General features: G+C 46.7%; 1 protein-coding gene across 3 annotated transcripts in view; it reads left to right on the forward strand.

The window, feature by feature from the left end:
• Positions 1-19,826, forward strand: part of CAMKK1 (calcium/calmodulin dependent protein kinase kinase 1) — a 1,207,414-nt gene that overhangs the window by 1,022,384 nt on the left and 165,204 nt on the right. For 2 of the 3 annotated variants that reach the window (XM_078679690.1, XM_078679691.1), the window contains one exon: positions 17,830-17,933. In XM_078679690.1, the coding sequence (XP_078535816.1) occupies positions 17,830-17,933 (104 nt within the window). Of the gene's footprint in view, positions 1-17,829; positions 17,938-19,826 lie in introns of those variants that run through there. The other variant, XM_078679692.1, reaches the window with a different exon arrangement.

A 19,826-nucleotide genomic window follows, 5' to 3' on the forward strand; every position in this document is an offset into this window, starting at 1 on the left:
GGGGCATGCAACAAAACTAGGAAGATAACAGAGGGTAGGGCTGCGGAAGCAAGCATCAACAGGGACAACAACGGAAGGATGGAGGGAGGGTGGGGGCATGCAACAAAACTAGGAAGATAACAGAGGGTAGGGCTGCGGAAGCAAGCATCAACAGGGACAACAACGGAAGGATGGAGGGAGGGTGGGGGCATGCAACAAAACTAAGAAGATAACAGAGGGTAGGGCTGCGGAAGCAAGCATCAACAGGGACAACAGCGGAAGGATGGAGGGAGGGTGGGGGCATGCAACAAAACTAAGAAGATAACAGAGGGTAGGGCTGCGGAAGCAAGCATCAACAGGGACAACAACTGAAGGAGGGAGGGAGGGTGGGGGCATGCAACAAAACTAGAAAGATTACAGAGGGTAGGGCTGCGGAAGCAAGCATCAACAGGGACAACAACGGAGGGAGGGAGGGTGGGGGCATGCAACAAAACTAGGATGATAACAGAGGGTAGGGCTGCGGAAGCAAGCATCAACAGGGACAACAACGGAAGGAGGGAGGGAGGGTGGGGGCATGCAACAAAACTAAGAAGATAACAGAGGGTAGGGCTGCGGAAGCAAGCATCAACAGGGACAACAACGGAAGGATGGAGGGAGGGTGGGGGCATGCAACAAAACTAGGAAGATAACAGAGGGTAGGGCTGCGGAAGCAAGCATCAACAGGGACAACAACGGAAGGATGGAGGGAGGGAGGGTGGGGGCATGCAACAAAACTAAGAAGATAACAGAGGGTAGGGCTGCGGAAGCAAGCATCAACAGGGACAACAACGGAAGGATGGAGGGAGGGTGTTTGCATGCAACAAAACTAGGAAGATAACAGAGGGTAGGGCTGCGGAAGCAAGCATCAACAGGGACAACAACGGAAGGATGGAGGGAGGGTGGGGGCATGCAACAAAACTAGGAAGATAACAGAGGGTAGGGCTGCGGAAGCAAGCCTCAACAGGGACAACAACTGAAGGAGGGAGGGAGGGTGGGGGCATGCAACAAAACTAGGAAGATAACAGAGGGTAGGGCTGCGGAAGCAAGCATCAACAGGGACAACAACTGAAGGAGGGAGGGAGGGTGGGGGCATGCAACAAAACTAGGAAGATTACAGAGGGTAGGGCTGCGGAAGCAAGCCTCAACAGGGACAACAACGGAAGGAGGGAGGGAGGGAGGGTGGGGGCATGCAACAAAACTAGGAAGATAACAGAGGGTAGGGCTGCGGAAGCAAGCCTCAACAGGGATGACAACTTAAGGAGGGAGGGAGGGAGGGTGGGGGCATGCAACAAAACTAGGAAGATAACAGAGGGTAGGGGTGCGGAAGCAAGCCTCAACAGGGACAACAACTGAAGGAGGGAGGGAGGGTGGGGGCATGCAACAAAACTAGGAAGATAACAGAGAGTAGGGCTGCGGAAGCAAGCCTCAACAGGGACAACAACTAAAGGAGGGAGGGAGGGTGGGGGCATGCAACAAAACTAGGAAGATAACAGAGAGTAGGGCTGCGGAAGCAAGCCTCAACAGGGACAACAACGGAAGGAGGGAGGGAGGGTGGGGGCATGCAACAAAACTAGGAAGATAACACAGGGTAGGGCTGCGGAAGCAAGCCTCAACAGGGATGACAACTTAAGGAGGGAGGGAGGGAGGGTGGGGGCATGCAACAAAACTAGGAAGATAACAGAGGGTAGGGGTGCGGAAGCAAGCATCAACAGGGACAACAACGGAAGGATGGAGGGAGGGTGGGGGCATGCAACAAAACTAGGAAGATAACAGAGGGTAGGGCTGCGGAAGCAAGCCTCAACAGGGATGACAACTTAAGGAGGGAGGGAGGGTGGGGGCATGCAACAAAACTAGGAAGATAACAGAGAGTAGGGCTGCGGAAGCAAGCCTCAACAGGGACAACAACTGAAGGAGGGAGGGAGGGAGGGTGGGGGCATGCAACAAAACTAGGAAGATAACAGAGGGTAGGGGTGCGGAAGCAAGCCTCAACAGGGACAACAACTGAAGGAGGGAGGGAGGGAGGGTGGGGGCATGCAACAAAACTAGGAAGATAACAGAGGGTAGGGGTGCGGAAGCAAGCCTCAACAGGGACAACAACTGAAGGAGGGAGGGGCGTGTTGGGGCAAGCATCAACATGGATGACAATTGAAGGAGGAAAGGGCGGGTTGGGGCAAATTACAACACGGACGGCAACAGAAAGAGGGAGGCTAGATTGCGGCAAGTAACACGGAGGAGGAAGGGCAGGTGGTAGCTACATGGACGAGGGAGGGAGAAAGGAGCACAGATAGGGGAGAGGTACAAAAGGGAGCCAGCTGAAAAAGACGTTCTCTGATAGAGCACTTAACACAAAGAAAAAAAGGCACCTAAAAAAATGAGCAGTTGAAGAACAGGAGTAATGCGTCCATGCTCCAGGTGAAGGACAAACACATGAAGGGGAAGGAAGCCTATGGCAGCTGACCAATAAGAAGCAAGCACATGAGACTGGCCTGTAATGCCAACCAGTGGTGATCTATATATGAAAACAAAAGGTCTCAAAAAGACAGCATATCTGCTGTCTAGGAGAGACCTAAACATGAATTCACTACTCAGTGAAAAACAGTAGATGATTTTTGCATGGCTGAATAGTCATGAGTTACACTATAACTGACAAAGACCAGTGCCTTATTGCAAAATGATGAGGGCCTGTTGCACAATGTAATAAGGCGCCCAAGTCTCTAATATCTCACAAATATAATTATAACCTTGGGGTTGAATGGGGGCCCCTGAAGGCGTTGGGCCCTCCCCCACCTCCCGCCGGTGCTGCTTGGGCCAGTTTTACGGCACTGTTACAGACATAGGTAACCGATGGATGGTTAAACAATGATTTATTTCAGGAAGTAAAGAGCCCTAGCCGATAGGCAGTCTGTAAACCAGCTGTGACCTTGGAATGCAGAACACCCCGATATCACGCAGCAGATGTCCTAGCCGCATAGTGCTGCTGGCATGACAGCCCTGCGCACCTGCCAAAGATCACACCGAGAGGCGCCGGCCGCCAGGCTGATAAAGCTTAATCCACCTCTTGCAGGCAGAGCAGAGCGCGGTTCTTCTAGACCACTTACATGCAACCACGTTCAAGGTCATTTCTGTACTTGAAGGGCACTAATAAAGCAGTGATGAAGCCTGATTTGCTGTTGAGTGCTATTGTTCCTCTACATCATATAAGTCTACTTAAAAGCACAGATTACATGCATTCATTAAGTGAAAAATTAGAAATTAGAGCTATGAAACAAACTGCAAAGCATAGAGAGGAGAGAGAGGAGAGCGGGACGCTGTGTGCTAGTTCTTTGAACCTATTTGCTTGCTTGGAAAAATATATTTTTGCACATATTTTCTAATAAAGAAACAGCGATTGCTTTATTACACAACCAATGCAAATATCATGAGCCCTCACACAGTTTCATGCTCACAATTAAATGTTGTCAGGAGCCATCTAAAGACAGAAGCACTGCAGTAAGAGAAGCAATGTTCCTTCGAATTGTTAGTTGCAGAAATAGTCACTTTTTTGCTTTAACAACTCGAAGAAACATTTTGCCCTAAAATACAACCATATCTTCTTTAAATAAGAAAACCTGAATATTTGAACAGCACATCTACTCTTAGTACAGGGGCGCTGCGCAGGCCCCTGCTGGAGCAGATGCTGGGGCTGGTATTTCCCTCCACATCCTCAGCCAAGTCTGAAGCACTCTTTAGCACTAATGTGCTGAAGGAGGCCACAGAAAAATGACCGAAACCTCGCTCCAGCTGGAGGACTGCCTCGAGGCAAGGGCCGCAAATGATGAATCCAGGAGGTAGTGGATGCTGCAGCGATTAGTAGCAAAACGTACTGGAGTCCTCATCTGCTGTGCCAGTGCTAACAGAATATTAATTGCTGTCTTACCAGTGCTGGCTCCTTTCGAGTAGATTAGAAACAACAAGATGTGTAGGTCATTGTATGCCTCCTCCCCATGACGATCACTAGGCAGACTGTCAGGCATCAGGAGAGAGGAGGGTAACTGACCCCTACTCTTGGTTTCTACAGACATCACAGGCTGTGAATCTGGGAACATGATTTTGCTGCCAGGCCTGGCTCAAGGTATTCTAGCTCTCATTTATTGAAATAAATGTTTTGCCTGAAGAGCCTCAAAACCTATCTGGGACCCAGTTCCTCTGTTTATGGGGCAGGCCTCGCTCAATTCCAGATTTTCTTCACTTTAGTCACTATAACCACAATGAGGACCACTAACCAGAAGAGGCAGTATCACAGGTCTTTCAAAAACATGCAACCCTTCCTTGTCTAATAAGCAAAATTGGATGGTACGATTCCATCCAGGCCCCATGGAGCATCCTGGGTCAGATATCCCAGCATTTGGCTGCCTAGAGAATCAATACCTAGAACCCATGAACCACGTCAGGGATGGGCAGCATGAACCTGGGCAGATTAAGCCAAGGCTGTTAGGTGCACTGTGCGTTATGTTTTCAAGAGTGTCTCTCCAGTGGTCTAGTATCAGCATTATCCAAGAAACCCCACTATCGTAGTCAGCCTGAATGCTCTTTTCCTCCTCAATATTATCCATTCTAGCCCCCCATGTTAATACTTTTGACCCAACTCCTTCGCGGCAGTTACCATGCCTGATACTTAATTTCCTAAACTAAGCAGCTTAGCGTCCACAGCCACCAAGGCTATTTCAACCTTGTTGGATTTCTTTGGAATTATGGTTAGCACAGCCATCATAGGCAGCTTCCCTTCAACAAGACCTTTCTCTGCCACCTCACCACCTTCATCGCCAGTGAGTCCTTAATATTTTGGGTTTATGGATAGAAATATAATTTCCTGTGCCTCTTCATGCATTCTCTGCCATGGTGCCATCCCCTTTGAAGTAATCTGCCAACACAAAGTGTCTGCACCGTGCCTGGGCCTGTATGCAGCAGTTGTGTTCCTTGGGGATGCCTCCCCACCCATCTACTCCTCCGGACCCGATGCCCCAGCCAGGCAGTAAAAAAAACGGAGTTTGTCTGAGACGAAATTACAGCCTGTTTAAGATCAACCAGAAAGCTCTGCTGGCTGACAACTGATCTTTGGAACTGGGTGCTAGTTCAGAGCATTTACACTTGGTGGGTGATCTAGTGGAGTGACCGAGCAGAGCTACACTTGGGACATAGGCAATTAACGCAGTCCAGACATTTAAAGATGCTTACAGCACTTCCACATATAGCTCTGTGAGCGTTTTACACCTCATTGGATGGGCTGAGATCTTATGTCCATTAGGGACACATTACTCTTGAGCTACTTGGGAATAGCAGCTTTTGACTTCCAACACTTCCTTCATTTAAACAGCAGTTATCAAATGGATACTGTAACCTGTTGCTCCAGTCACATGGTGGGTCCTCTGTGGCTTGAGTGGTTTTGATTCTTTCTCTCAGGTTGGTGGTGGAGGTCACACTTCCATCTATCAGTCATAGTGAACCTGCGTTCACAACAGGAGAACCTGGTGATGCCCGTCGGCACTCACTCACTCAGCATGACCACTGAGGTTACTGAGACTCGAACCCACAGCCATTTATTCATTTTGAACGGTAACTTTAGGTTCGTTTAACAAAGACTTCCCCTTCAAAATGTTGTGGATAAGCATCAGTTTTAGTATCTTGAATGTGACCCCGAAAGGTTTAGCTGCCACCCCCATGGCACTACCTTATTTGGGAATTTTAGTTTTATCTTACAAAAGTTTTGAACCCTTGCCCGCCAGTACCCTTGAACTAATGGCATGCAGAGTTGTATTTTCAGTTAGTTTCACTTACAGAGTGAGTCTGAGCTAATCCTCTGCTAGGAGGAGTCTTCAGAAGTTGCGCTAGATGTTGCCTTCATTTGTACCTGGGATGTTGAGCGCTTTGCTGTATTTTTGGACGCTGACGGATTGCTGGTTTCCTTATTATCTGGATGGCTTCACTGCAGGGTTGGTGAAAGCAGGGGGCACTGGTTGCTTTCATAGCACAGCTTCTCGATGGAATTCGTCTGCATCACAGCCCTCTCAGCTCTGTGGCAGGCAATTTATGAGAACTGCATCATTAATATCTACATACTACACACTGATGCTTGCTGTGCTCAATCTCTGGGAAAGAACTTCTTCAGTCTTCCAATGAGTCTGGTAGAAGCGGGTCCAAGAGCTACCTGTAAGGAGCCACGGTCCGTGCAGGTAACAGCGGTGGGGCCGGGTAAGGGGAGATTTCGAGTGACGATGCACAGGGAAAATTAAATAAATAATACATTTTCCCTCTGCATCGCCCCTTGTAATCGGCCTCAAATGCAACTCAGATAAATCTGAGGTACTCTTCTTCGGCTGTCCTCACGATCCGGACTGGCAGGAATGGTGGCCGGTTAACATGTTTCCTCCAGCACATTCGTCCCAGTTGGCTAAGAATCTGGGAATTAAGATGGATAATGGCCTGGCGCTAAGGTTTCAGATTCTTGGTCTCTCTGGAACTTGTTTTGGCCTGCTTAGGATGCTGCGTAAGTTTTTCCCTTTACTTTCAGTAGATCACAGGAAGTTAACGGTGCAGGCCTTAATTGGCTCAAGATTGGACTATTCCAACGTCCTGTATCTTGGCCTACCGGACTACCTTTTGCAGCGGCTCCAGGTGGTCCAGAACTCGGCTGCGCGGGCCATTTTTGGCCTTTACAGGCGCGCCAGAGTCTCGGGACTCCTGCAGTCGCTCCACTGGCTGCCTGTCCGAAAACGGATTGTGTTCAAGGCTTTGACCCTGGCCCACAAGGCTCTCCATGCTTCGGGGGCAAAATATCTCCAGAAGAGGTTGGTCTTTTACTATCCGACCCGATCTTTGAGGTCTGAATCTCTGTTTCTGGCGGTGGTCCCTCGAGTAAAAAAGGCTCGCATAGGGGGCCGCTCCTATGGGCTGTTGGCATCACAGATGTGGAACACGCTCCCTTTGTCACTTCGCAGCACCTCTAATCTACTGATTTTTAGGAAAGGCCTTAAAACCTGGCTTTTTGCCCAGTAGTCTGCTTTTGTTCTTGTCTCTCCTTGCTTCAATGTGTTATGTTACTCTGTGATGGTTGTATTAAAAGCGCCGGGACACTCCATGGAGTAGCTGTGCGCTATAAAAGACAAAAGTTAACATAACATAACATAACATAATCCCCCCCCCCCCTTACCCGGCTCCACCGCTGTTGCCTGCACGGACCGCGTCTGCCTGAAAGCACAAATTACCACTGCCCACCTTCCTTCTAATGATCTTCCCATGTGTCCTCACCCTCTGTGCCTTCAGAATGATAGAAAGTCATTAAGGCACCAGTGGGCGCTTTAGAGAATGAAGTCTATAGTCTTCCTCATTCCCAAAATATAACCTTTACTCTTAGCTGTATTCCAGCATCTCACTCTGTGGCGGGAGATATCCAGTGACTAGAGGAGGAGGAGGGGACTGTACTCTACCCGTACAAGAGTTACTACAGTCAGTAACTTGTACTTATTCAGTTACTCCTGTAGCAGTCCCAACTGTTTATTGACATTTCCTCAAAAGTGCAATAATAGAAGCTATTTATGAATCATGTAACTATCATAATGGGCAAAGTAAGCATTTCATAGATTACAGATGAATAAATGCCCCTAAATGTGCTGGAGTAGTATTCCATTTTAAGAGTATAATTTTCTTCTTACTTCCCATAATGATTATATGTAATTATGCATTGTGAAAGCAAAACATGAAAGGAGAGCCTGGAAGTGCAGCATGATAGACTATTTTTAGCAGAGCTATTTGTTCTTTAGAAACAACAAGAGTCTGAAAATATTGTTGGTGACGCAATTAGCAAAAAGGCAGAGGAGCGTTGCACAAGTTAACAAGTGATAGGAGAGGAAGCAGTGCTGTGGACAGCTAATGCTTCGAGATGTAGTGTTCTTTAAAGAGGTGAGGCTTCAAATAGAGCATCATTGCTGGGGTCCTGATGGATACGGACCTGGTGTTCGGGGTCCTGGGTGTAGGGATGGCAAAAGCTTTTTACCTTGTTTATTCATTTTTACACGGTTTAGTCTGCAATTTGATGGTGTTCTAGCTGTGGGTGTGCTGAGAACCACCAGAGGGGGTGAGCTTGTCTGCAAGATAAGCAGGGGTTGTATGTTTTTCACTTTTATTTTGTAGTGTGGGTTGTCAAAGGCAAAGTAACCCTATGTTGCCATGCTCTTAATTTTATTGATTTTTACCAGCTCTATATAAGTTCCTGCTGCGGAAATCCATGGCATGTTTCCCCTGTGAGGTTTTCCATGAGGATTTGTGCATGTTAACCCCAATAGAGTGCTCGGTTCTCCTGGAGATGGAGTTTAGCCCAGAGTGGGCCTCCTTTCAACATGACTGACTAAAGTCCCTCTAGCAGAACTATGACAATACTTGCAGTTGGTGGTAGCTAATTCTAGTTAAAGAATACATTCCTGTTTCCTGAATCCCTAGTGAGTCAAGTGTTTCCTGAATCCCCAGTGAGTCAAGTGCTCACACACTTTACAGGGTAAGTCCATTCAGTTTGTCTTCACTAGGACTCCCTGCTTCCCTCAAGTGTAAGATGTTTGGTTTACATGAAAGGATGTGGTATCCCCATCTCATGATGTTTGAATGTGCATTTAAGCACATGTGCCTTTGGCCTCAAAATGGCAAGGTGACATAGAAGATATCTTTAGACCTTGCTGTTTGCTGTCTGTCTCTCAATCAATCAATCAATCATTACATTTATAGAGCGCGCTACATACCCGTGAGGGTCTCAAGGCGCTAGGGGGGGGCTACTGGTCGAAGAACCAGGTCTTGAGGAGTCTTCTGAAGGCCAGCAGGTCCTGAGTCTGTCTCTCTGCCACACTGCTTGTCATTCCTTTGCAACTTCTCAAGAGAGGATCTCTGTGTTTACCCCTTGGGCAACATTGGGCACATCAGCCTGCCATGCAAGAAGTAAAACTAAAATATAAGATGAGATCTGCGCATTGCCGATCCCTAGTATCTGGTATTCATCTATTTCAAGAGAGATGAAGCCCCAGCTGCAGCCATTGTCTGACTGAGGCTTGTCTTGAAGATTTCACATTCCATGACATTATTATGGAATGTCCACCATCACTGAGGATTCTGAGACGCTGGAATTATAACGAGAAACCTACTTACTGTGGGACATGACTATACACAAGAGGAGATGCATTTGATTTTTATTGACTCCCTCCATGTTTTTAGACTACTGCTGCCATCGCACAGACCACCCATAAAACATGGCACCAAAACACTGGTTGCTCTTTAGTTCTCCTCAACATTTCCTATGTGAGAAAACTGCAAGGCCAAGGGTACCCTGTGATGCATGGACCATATTTCCTGTCTCTAAGCCAGAAACCACTTACAGCTCCTTGTGTGGGAGCACTAACTACCACACACACTTAAACTACAAAACACACAACTCCTGCTCATGAACTTACGCTATGCAGTACTCCATACACCAGATATCATAGATCTTTTCACCTACCACAAGCTTGATGCCCTCTTCATAAAACTGGCTCATCCCTATATTCTTGCACAACTTGGATGTCCTTCCCGCAGGCTACAGCATCCATCATGTGGACCACGCACATAAGACGGGAGTAAGCCTCAGTGTCATCCATAAGTCCTCCTGGCTGTGCACACTAGGCAAGCAAGTGAAACTTAAGCCAGTGGAGGTACTGTCATGCAGCTTCCCACTCTCTGCAACACAGACCTCTTCCTTGCAGCTCATCATCAGGCCTCCTGGACAGAACAAGGACAGCATTGAGGATTTTTCAGATCTCATCGCAATTCATCTATCCAACACACCCACACCACACTCTTGGGTGACTTTAACCTCCCAGACAACAAAAGCTAAAGGAAAAAAAAACAAGTGACACCCTCCTCAGCTTCATCGACTCACTCAAAGTGGTACTACATGTCACCCAGCCAAAACACTCCAAAGGTCACATTCCTGACTTTGTCTTTTCAACATCACCAGCAATCCTATGCAAACCACACATGCTTCTGGACTGGAAAAACCACCTTGCCATCCCTATCTCCCTGCTCAACATCCTACCAACATACCATGGTCAACCCAAAAGAAAAGACCAAACTTACAGATCCTTCAAAAACTTCTCCATCAACAACCTACTGCCTGAACTCATCTCTCGACCTGCCAGCTCCACATCTGATGCCAACACCGTTCAAAATGACTTCATGTTTTGGGGGGAAAATATCCAAACATCGATCTTTCAATGAAAACACATAATTGCAATTCAAAACCTTCGGCACCCTCTTTCTCTAAATACCTCACTGACAATAAATACTCTATCCAGAAGCCAGAAAGAAAATGGAAAAAAAGAAGAAAACCCGATGACCTAGTCACACACACACATCTCATCACATCAGCCATAGCAACGTTTTATGCCAACACCTTGAATTAAGCCACCACCAGAAGCAGATCACTTTTCAAGGCAATCAAGAACTGCATCAAGCCACTACTTGACCCACTTATCCCACACCCCACAGACAAGTGCCATTCCATCAACCTCTTCTTCAGTGTAACATAAAGGAGACCTAACAGCACATCGATAACATCAAACTTGCTTTTCCTCTAATGGTCACCCTTTCTAGTAGAATCCTACAGTGGTCATCATTCAAAGCAATGTCTCTCACAGGCTTTACTGACATTTTGAACTACCTCAAAGCCATTTCCTAAGAAAATTATGCCTTACGCTCAATCTTCTCTATAGCTCTCTTGGAGAAGCTCTCTTACCCCTTACTCACCATTTTCAATGCTTCCCTCAGTTAAGGCATCTTCCCAGAAGTTGTCATGACAGGCCGCATCCTCTCACTCCTAAGAAAACCTATATTAGACCCTGATCACTTCACCAACTACTAACTATATACCAGCCCATCAATCACCTGCCCGTCATTGGCAAGAACATTAAAAGAACTGTCTATGCTCAACTCCAAGATCACATCAATGCTAACTAATTAATGCATAACTACCACTTTGGTTTCATTTCACGATGCACCACGGAAACCGCTACCTTACGTATCACAGACAATACCATCCTAAGCACAGATGAAGATGACCCCACTCCTGATGTTGCTTAACTTCTCAGCTAGCCTTAGAAACAGTCAACCATCCCTTACTCATATCCACGCTGGAAACTCAAACAGGATTGTTGGGCAATATCCTTCACTGGTTTTAGTTCTACCTTTCAACCAATCCAAGTTTGTTCACGTGGTCTCTTTGAGGTCCCAAAAGATACTCATCACCTATGCACCCTACTGAGTTCCACACTATTTCCTTTAACCTTCAACCTTTAAATTCACAGCTAGATTCATGAAGCCAAATTGCGATCGCAATAGCTGCGAATTAGCAATTGCGATCGCAATTAGAAGGAAAGGAATTCATGATACTGAAATCTCAAAAAATGCGAATTCGCAAAATAAAAATTGCGATTTCGCAAATAAATTCGCAGATACCTGGAAGAAGGCCATTAGCGATTCTGAAATTGCGAGAAACCATGGAATCTGCGAATTCATTTGCGAAATCGCAAAACATTCGCAATCGCCATTCATGAAAATTCGCAAAATGCGATAAACCCGTAAATCGCTATTTGCAACGCGCAAATTAAGAAGAACACAAACCAGGTGGTAACCATTAAGGACATTTTTTTTTCTCCAAAAAACGGTTAACAAACTACCAACAGATGTAGGCCTGACCAAACACATTTAAGGACATGCAGCTGGACCTGAGGACTCTCACAATGTCAGGACTCTACATGGTGGTGAGGCGGCGAAGGCTACAGCGAGCAGCACAGAACAGACTTAGAATCTAGGAGCGGATATTCCGCCAGCGGGTCACCCTTCTGGGCCAAACCAGGGAGAAAATGTATGCAAAGTACCGCCTGTCTGGGGCAATGATCATCAAGCTGATCCAGGACCTAGACCCCCTGATGCAGCACCCAACAAGGAGGACCAATGCCGTGCCCACACATGTACAGGTATTGTGCTGCCTGCACCTCCTGGCCTCCGGAAGCTTCCAGGGGATGGTCGCTGTTGCAGGGGGGATATCCCAGCCCACCATGTCCCGCTGCCTAAGGAGTTTCCTGGAGGCTATGCTGACCCGGCTACACCACTATATCTCATTCCCCACCAGCCAACAGGACCTGAATGAGACCAAGCTGCAATTTTACAACGTTGCACAATTTCCACTTGTTATAGGATGCATTGACTGTACCCAAATCCACATCTGCCCACCTGCTGAAACGGAGTACATGTACCGCAACCGGAAAAACTACCACTCCCTCAATATCCAGATGGTGTGCAATGCAAAAACATACATCACGGACATAGTGGCACAGTACCCGGGGAGCACACATGACTCCTTCATATTCAGGCACAGCGGCATCCACACACGACTGGCGAGGGGAGACTTTGGGGAAGGACACCTACTAGGTAAGTACACATGCCCCAAAATAGTACACTGTGATCATGTAGCTGCGCAGAACAGGCACTCACCCTCTGCTCCTTTCATTCAGGTGACAGCGGCTACGCTCTCCGTGAGTACCTCCTCACCCCATACCTCAAACCTGCAACACCACAGCAACGGCGATTTAATGCAGCACACATACGCACAAGAAATGTTATTGAGAGGACATTTGGCCTTTTGAAGAGCAGGTTCCGCATACTTCACAAGACTGGTGGGGCCATGAAATACGAGCCTGAGGTCTGCTGCCGCATCGTGGCCGTATGTGCTATCCTCCACAACATTGCTACCAAGCGCAGGATACCAGTGGAGATATCTGGCAGTGAGTCGGAAGGGGACAACCGCCCACCTCCACATGTGCGTCATGCACGCGGGGAAAATCCTGCTGAAGGACACAGGCACCCATACCCCTCACATAACACTGCACTCATGCATGACTAATGTAATAATGACATGAGTGTGATTCAAGTCAGACCATAAAACTTTATTGTTAATGCACAATAAAGTGGACGTTTGTTTATTTGGTGTCACATGAGGACAGTATTTCTTCATACCTCCCCATGCAGGGGTAGAGGGCTTGCAGGGGTCTCCAGCATGGCCCCACCAACAGTGTCCAAGTTCTCACTGGCGGTTGCGACGAGACCAAGTCGTCTTTCTGAGTCCTGAGGGACGGTGTTGACACGGGTTGATGCGCTGGGCCTGCTGCTGCGGCGACGTACAGGCACAGGCGGCAATGATGTGCTGCTGTTTGTCGATGCTACCTCGCTCACATCGTCAGGCCCCCCTGGTTCTCCATGGGCAGTGGGCTGGCTGCCGAGCACTGCTGCTGTTAGCAGATCAAGTGACCTGGCCACATCCTGGCAACACTGTACCATCTGGCCCTGCATGGCAAGTGACCTGCGTGCCAGCTGTGACGTCGCATTACCAACAATGTGGTTCGACCTGGTGTAGGCCGACAGGCGGGCCAGTAGTTGGCGGAGGCGGCGGCGGGACATGTCCTGCTGGGCTACCAGCAGCTGGCTGTTGTCCCTGACAGCAGCGGTCATCTGGGCGATATTTTGGCCATTCGCCTGCAGCTGTGTGTGGATTGCTGCCAGGTGACGCGCCTGTGTATGGTGGACCGCCAGCATGCGGCGTTCAATGGCCAGGCCAGGATCAGGAAGAAGGAGTGCCCTGCCCGTACCTGTTGCGGCCTGACGCTGCTGGCGCCTCAGTGCGCTGGACTGTGTTCTTGATCCAGCTGTGCGCCTCGTCTGCCTCCTAGGCGCTGGTGGTGTGGCCTGTACCACTGCTGTGGGTGTCTGTTGTGGTGTTGGCAGGACACCTGTGGCTGCAGGGGTGTCCCTGTGCACACGGGGTGGTGGTGGTGGTAGCACTGCAGGTGGCTGTGATGGACCGGGTTGTTGGTTGGACTGGCCCTCACCCTCAGTGTCCTCCTGGGTCTACGCGATGTGCAGGGCCTCGCTATCAGTGCTGGGTTGGTCGACAGCACCTGTGATGTAAAGGGTGCATGATTAATGTTATGTCTCTTGCACATGAGATGTTGATACATGCATGTAGGCTTGCTTTCCCTGACTGGCTTTTGGAATTACTTTGATTTGACAGGTCTGGCTGTGTTGAGCTATCTGGGGATTTATGATTTCACTACAACTACCACAATGCAATGGGGCATTTCAGGTGTGCATGGCCTGCATTACTGGGGATGTCATATTACAAGCTCAGGAGTCATGGGCATTGTTGGGGGACAGGGTCGCAGTCGCATGGCACTTACCTTCTGATAGTTGGCTGGGTCGGGACGAGTCCAGCTGGATTACCCCCACGCAGGCTTCTGGTGCGATGGTGTCCTCTATGAGGTCCTCCAATGGAGTGTTTGGTGTGGCAATAGGTTCCCCTCCACCGGTGGCCAGTCGCTCCCCTAGCCTCTCGGCAATACACTCCTTTGAACGACCTCTCAGGTCGTACCAGCGCTTTTTGAGGTCATCAATTGACCGCTGGGTCATCCCGACCGAATTCACTTTAGCGCGGATGCGCAGCCAGATCCGGCGCTTGTCTGCCTCTGGCACCCTCCGGGAGTCTTTGCCGAAGAGGCGTGCATGGTCCTTGGTGACTCCCTCAATCAAATGCTCGAGTTCTAGTTCTGAGAACTTGAGTTTTCTCTCCCTCCCTTCCCCACTGCTCCCTGCTGCATCCTGGGACATGTTGTGGATTTGGGTCCTGCTGGGGTGCTGCACAGTCAAAGGTTTGGAGCTCTTCAGAATGCTGCTTACACTCCCTGGCTCTGTGTTCTGTTTGTGGGTGGGAACAGCCTACTTCCTGGTTGTGATGTCATCAATGGGCTCGAAATGCGATTTCCCGTTTTTGCGATCTCGCAGTTAGCGAGATCGCAAATAGCGATATCGCTAATTGCGAGATCGCAATTTCTACAAGGAAAAATGCCGATTCTGTGAAATTCAAGCGATTGTGGCAAAATCGCAATCGGCAATTGCGGCCGATTGCGATTCGCTTTTTTCAATCGAATTTCTACATGAATGCCATTCTGCGATTTTCAAATTGCGAATCGCTATTTCTCGCAAATTGCTAATCGCAGAATGGCACCTTCATGAATCTGGGTGTATGTCCCTTGCGGCTGTACTCTCAGATAACAGCAGCAAGATTTACCATTGCAGATGATACACAACTCTACCTGAAAGTCTCCTATGCTCCAGACATCCAACAGGCCTAGCACTGCCTGCACCTCATTCTGTGCCTGCCTGTAGTTCAACCCAATCTGGGCATAATTCTCCTTATTTGTCATTAGCAATAAACAAAAAATAGTAAAAACCTAGCTCAATGACATTAACCTTATTGGCTTAAAACCCCAACTTTCACAAAACACCAAGTCACTTTAGTTCACCTTGAACACCAACCTCAATGTCACGAAACACATTGGCAAAAAATACAATGAAAGCTTGGTGCAAGCTCTCTCTCCTAAAGAAAGTGGAGTAATTTCTTCTTTCAGCAAGCAACTTTAGAACTGCTGTTCAGGCCTTTTACCATCCCATTTGGATGGTGGGAACACCCTGCGCCATGGCCACTTAAACTCCACTTTGGCACCCCTTCACGGCATCCTACACACTGCATCTGGTCTCACCCCGGGCCCGAAGAAATATGACGAGCTGCCCCCCGCCCCCCCTGCCCCCCTACCCCCTTCTTGATCCAACTCCATTGGTTTCCCTAGCTGTCCTGCTCCATCTTTAAGACCAACTACATTGTTTACTAAGCCATCATGACCAGCATCCCTGCTTACCTTGCACACAAGCTCACTGTTGCTGGTGGCTTTTAGCTAACATGCAGCGAACACGCTGTGGGACTGAAGACTAAGACATGTTAAAAGAAAAAAGTAAAAAACAATGCAGCAGGCCTTCTCCCACTCTTAGTGCATAGAATTTCAGTTTTAGCTGCATTAAATTGCAGAGAGTTTTTCTTAACCACCGGACCACATTCTGCATGCGGATATGAAAATTCTCCAATGGGGATGACTGTTCTCCTTCCAGTGATAGAATCAACTGGGTGTCATCAGCATAGTTTACCACGCCTATGCTAAAGGAATTGATAATATCCACCAGGGGATGCACAGTTGTTGAAGCCTGGTCTTTTTCGAGTTTTTCCAGTATCACAGTGTCTGCAGACCCTGGCCTCCTTAGCCTGGTCATTGTCACAGTGACTGCAGAGCATAGTTTCTTTGATCTCTCCTGTGCTAGACTGGCTGCAGAATCTGGCCTCCGATGACATCTCCCTTGCTCAAAGGATGCCTGGCCATTATAAATCTCTCCTTTCTTGGACTCTGTGGGTGCCTTCTTTGTCCATTGGCTGCAGCCCATGGCTTCTATTAGTCTCTGGTATATCTGTATTTGTCTCTCTCACATGTTTCCACTGCATTTCAATAGCATTCCCTATAGTCCTTCGAGAAGTCATCATTTGTTCTAAAAAGATCTTGCATAGTAGTACAGCCTCCTAAAAGTATTGATGAACCCATAGAGCAGGCTAGGGGATTGATGATGAGGAGGGAGAACGGTGTCTACGAAGGCTCAATTAAGGCGTCATTTACCTGGGGCTTTACCTTAAGCCAGATTGTCATGCAGACTAACACAGCTTGTAATTGGGTATGCAACTGCAAAGTTAACATGGTGCACAGAGCAGCCGTACACCAGATGGTAGCACCTCCGTAGTAGAACTCCTGTGGGTCACGCACGTTTGAACAGCCTAAAACATACATCTGCTGTTGCATTTCTGCATTTATTTCAGTAACCATATATATACCTGGGATTGCTGCTCCTACATAGCCTTTCATTATCAAGTGGCTTAAATTGAACCTATCACTCATATATCAAGTCCTTTTTAATTTTTTTTTAATCATACAGAAGTCTTTGCAATTTTGATAGATTTACAGAAGTTTGGTTTAGCCCTCCTTTAAAACTTGATAGCACTAACAGTACACTGAGACCAAAGCACTCCTTAGCTAAGTGTGGCCATAGTGTCTTCTTGGGACACCCCCTGAATCTCCAGGTTCTTCTACGTACGATTATTTCCTAGGAAAATATTACCAGGGTGTTCTGGGGATAATAAAAGTTGCATGGTGTGGAACGTGAGCCTGCTGTCAGGTCCCCTCCTGGCCTACACACCTGGGTGCGTGAGACTCAGTGTTTCTTGCAGTTGTCTGAATCCGCCTTTTGTTCTGCATTTCTGCTTAGTTACAATTTTGTATTTTAGTTGCATTTATTTAGCACTTTGTACGCCTGTTGAAGAGGTCAACGTGCATGCTGCTGCCTGGGAGTACATTGCCAGAAAAAGTGCATCCTGGTCTCAAGGCCCATGTCAATAGAGTTTTCCAATCCTGTGTAAGCACCGGAGTTGTAGGCGTGTTCTGTTTTTGTCACTGCCCTCTGGCATGTAGTGAAGCGAAGCGAATGAGAGGTCAGATGCTTAGGCTTAAAAATCGTCAGGGTCTTGATGGAGACAAATATATTCTCCATCCCTACTTAGTAATGGGAAGTGGTTTTGTCTAGTCGCTGTGGGTTCACCTAGAGATAAGTATTTACTTCCTTCAGGAATTCCAGGCAATTACCTTCTATGTGCATCAAATTGCTCTCATGAGATCACACTGCAGCATTTTATCCATTGCACCGAAACTAACAGAGCACGTTAACTGAGCTAGGACTGTTTTTTCTGCATAAAGATCACTTCTACTGGTGGCATGTGGCGTCATATAATTATAATGAATCTTATTGGGCTTCTTTTACATGTGTTTTTCTCTTTTACAGATTTTAGTGAAAGCGATGTTACGGAAACGGTCCTTTGGAAACCCGTTTGAGTTTCCAAACAGAAGGGAGGAGAGATCCATGTCAGCTCCAGGAAACTTATTAATGTAAGTTCATTACAGTATCCATTCGAATCAACTATGACCTGAAGGTATTTTGTGACAACCTAGGGTTCTAGAACTAAAGATCGTGAAAAGCTGGATTTCTAAGAGGGAACAATAGTGTCCCTAATCAATGTCCATGTCAATAGTAGCGCTCTTCTACAGTTGACCAAATGTTCTGCACTTTTGATGGGCATCGGTAAGATGCCTCGTTTAACTTTTCAAGGATCAGATCTAGCAAATCATTTTGCAGTCAAAAACCCTGCTATTTGCAAGATGGTGTTTTGTTTTGTATTCATCACATTTTGCAATTCGGTAAGGCCTTTCTTGAATCGTAAACTGGGTTTAACGAATCCTTCCAAATGGCCGGCAAGGGGGGATCTTGAAAGGGATATCCTCTCATAATTACAAATCTCAAGTAGATGTATAAATGGTTTCTGACTGCTGTTGCGCCGCAAACAATTGAATTATTACAGGCAACTCAAAGGAGGTGGTAACGGATTTGCAACAAGCATTGGTAAATGCATTAGGTTTCACCTTTGTGATTAATAATAATAATACTTGTTTTGGTTGTTAATTTTAGCCTGGTGAGAAGTTGTGCAATATCAGATAGATGAAACTTCATAAAAGTGTTATGACTTGTTTATTGAGAAAGGCAATATGTGCATTAACCCCGTTTTTCTCAAATTATTTATTTGCCGCATTTGCCACATAATCGATCATGAGATGCATAATTTGTAGACTTAAAAAAAACAGTTTCTAGCCCAAACGGTTCAAAAGTTGCTGAAAATGCAGTGCTGTGTGTTGCTGTGCAGTGGAATGCCCTTTGCAAATGTTTACTGGGTACCCTTCTGTTACTTATTGCTCTATTTGGTTGTTGAACTGGTACTAATGGGCTGCAACCTATGCCCAGACAGGGCTAACAAGTGTAAAAATGAGAAAACAATGAAGTAATACTAACATAAAAAGTACCACATAATTAGCTTTTTTTGTCGCATAATTTAGTCAACCCTGCTGCATATTTCTTCACCCGTTAAAAATCCAGTTGCCCTGATCTTATTCTAGCTGCGATTTATTTTAAGAAGCATACTGTATAACACACACAATTTGTCTGATGAAAAATATATTTAAATATGAAAATCTGAGGGTTTATGTAAAATCTTATGAATTGCGTTTTAGAGAAAAAAGCAGACTTTCATCCCTATGAGTCGCCATTAATTATTCTTTTTGGGGTCCAGCAGATTGAGAAATTTGATCTAATGCCAAAGTTGAAGAATTTGTCACTAAGTTCCGTTTTGCAATACCAGCTTCTCAACTTGAACAAACTATGTGATCCTTTGTTAACCTACTGCTTTTTCTGCTGTTTCATTTCACTTTCCAGTGTTCACTAGACAATAACATATTTTCTTTTATATTCAGTTAATGGAAAGATTGCAACTCCACTTAAACATGAGGGTGTGAAACGTAGTCATAATAATCACTAAAGCGCCCACATTTAGAGTCTTTGATTATTTACACGTACCTATACTGGGGGTAATGTTAATTTTATCGACTTCTATAAAAACACATGAATTCACTTCATGCAGTCGATCCGTTTCTATCAATGACTACATTACATTGCCAACTGGACATCGGTGATATAACGGTGAAAGTTAAGAGAATAGTGTTAACTTTGGAACACGATCATCAGGATGCAAATGTACAGCTTTAATATGTGAAATTTCTATAGCATAACATTCAACAAAGCCAAAGCTCGCCCACGTTAGCTTACTCACCAGCATAGATCCCATTCGTAGAAATTACGGCTGCCCTCTGCCCTGGGCTCCAACTCCCTCGTACAGACTCACTGGCCCAAAGTTCAGGTAACTCAGAGTTGGTCAGTAAAGAAGAACTGAAGTG

This window comes from Lissotriton helveticus, chromosome 3_1 (assembly GCF_964261635.1).
Source record: "Lissotriton helveticus chromosome 3_1, aLisHel1.1, whole genome shotgun sequence".
NCBI lineage: Eukaryota > Metazoa > Chordata > Amphibia > Caudata > Salamandridae > Lissotriton > Lissotriton helveticus.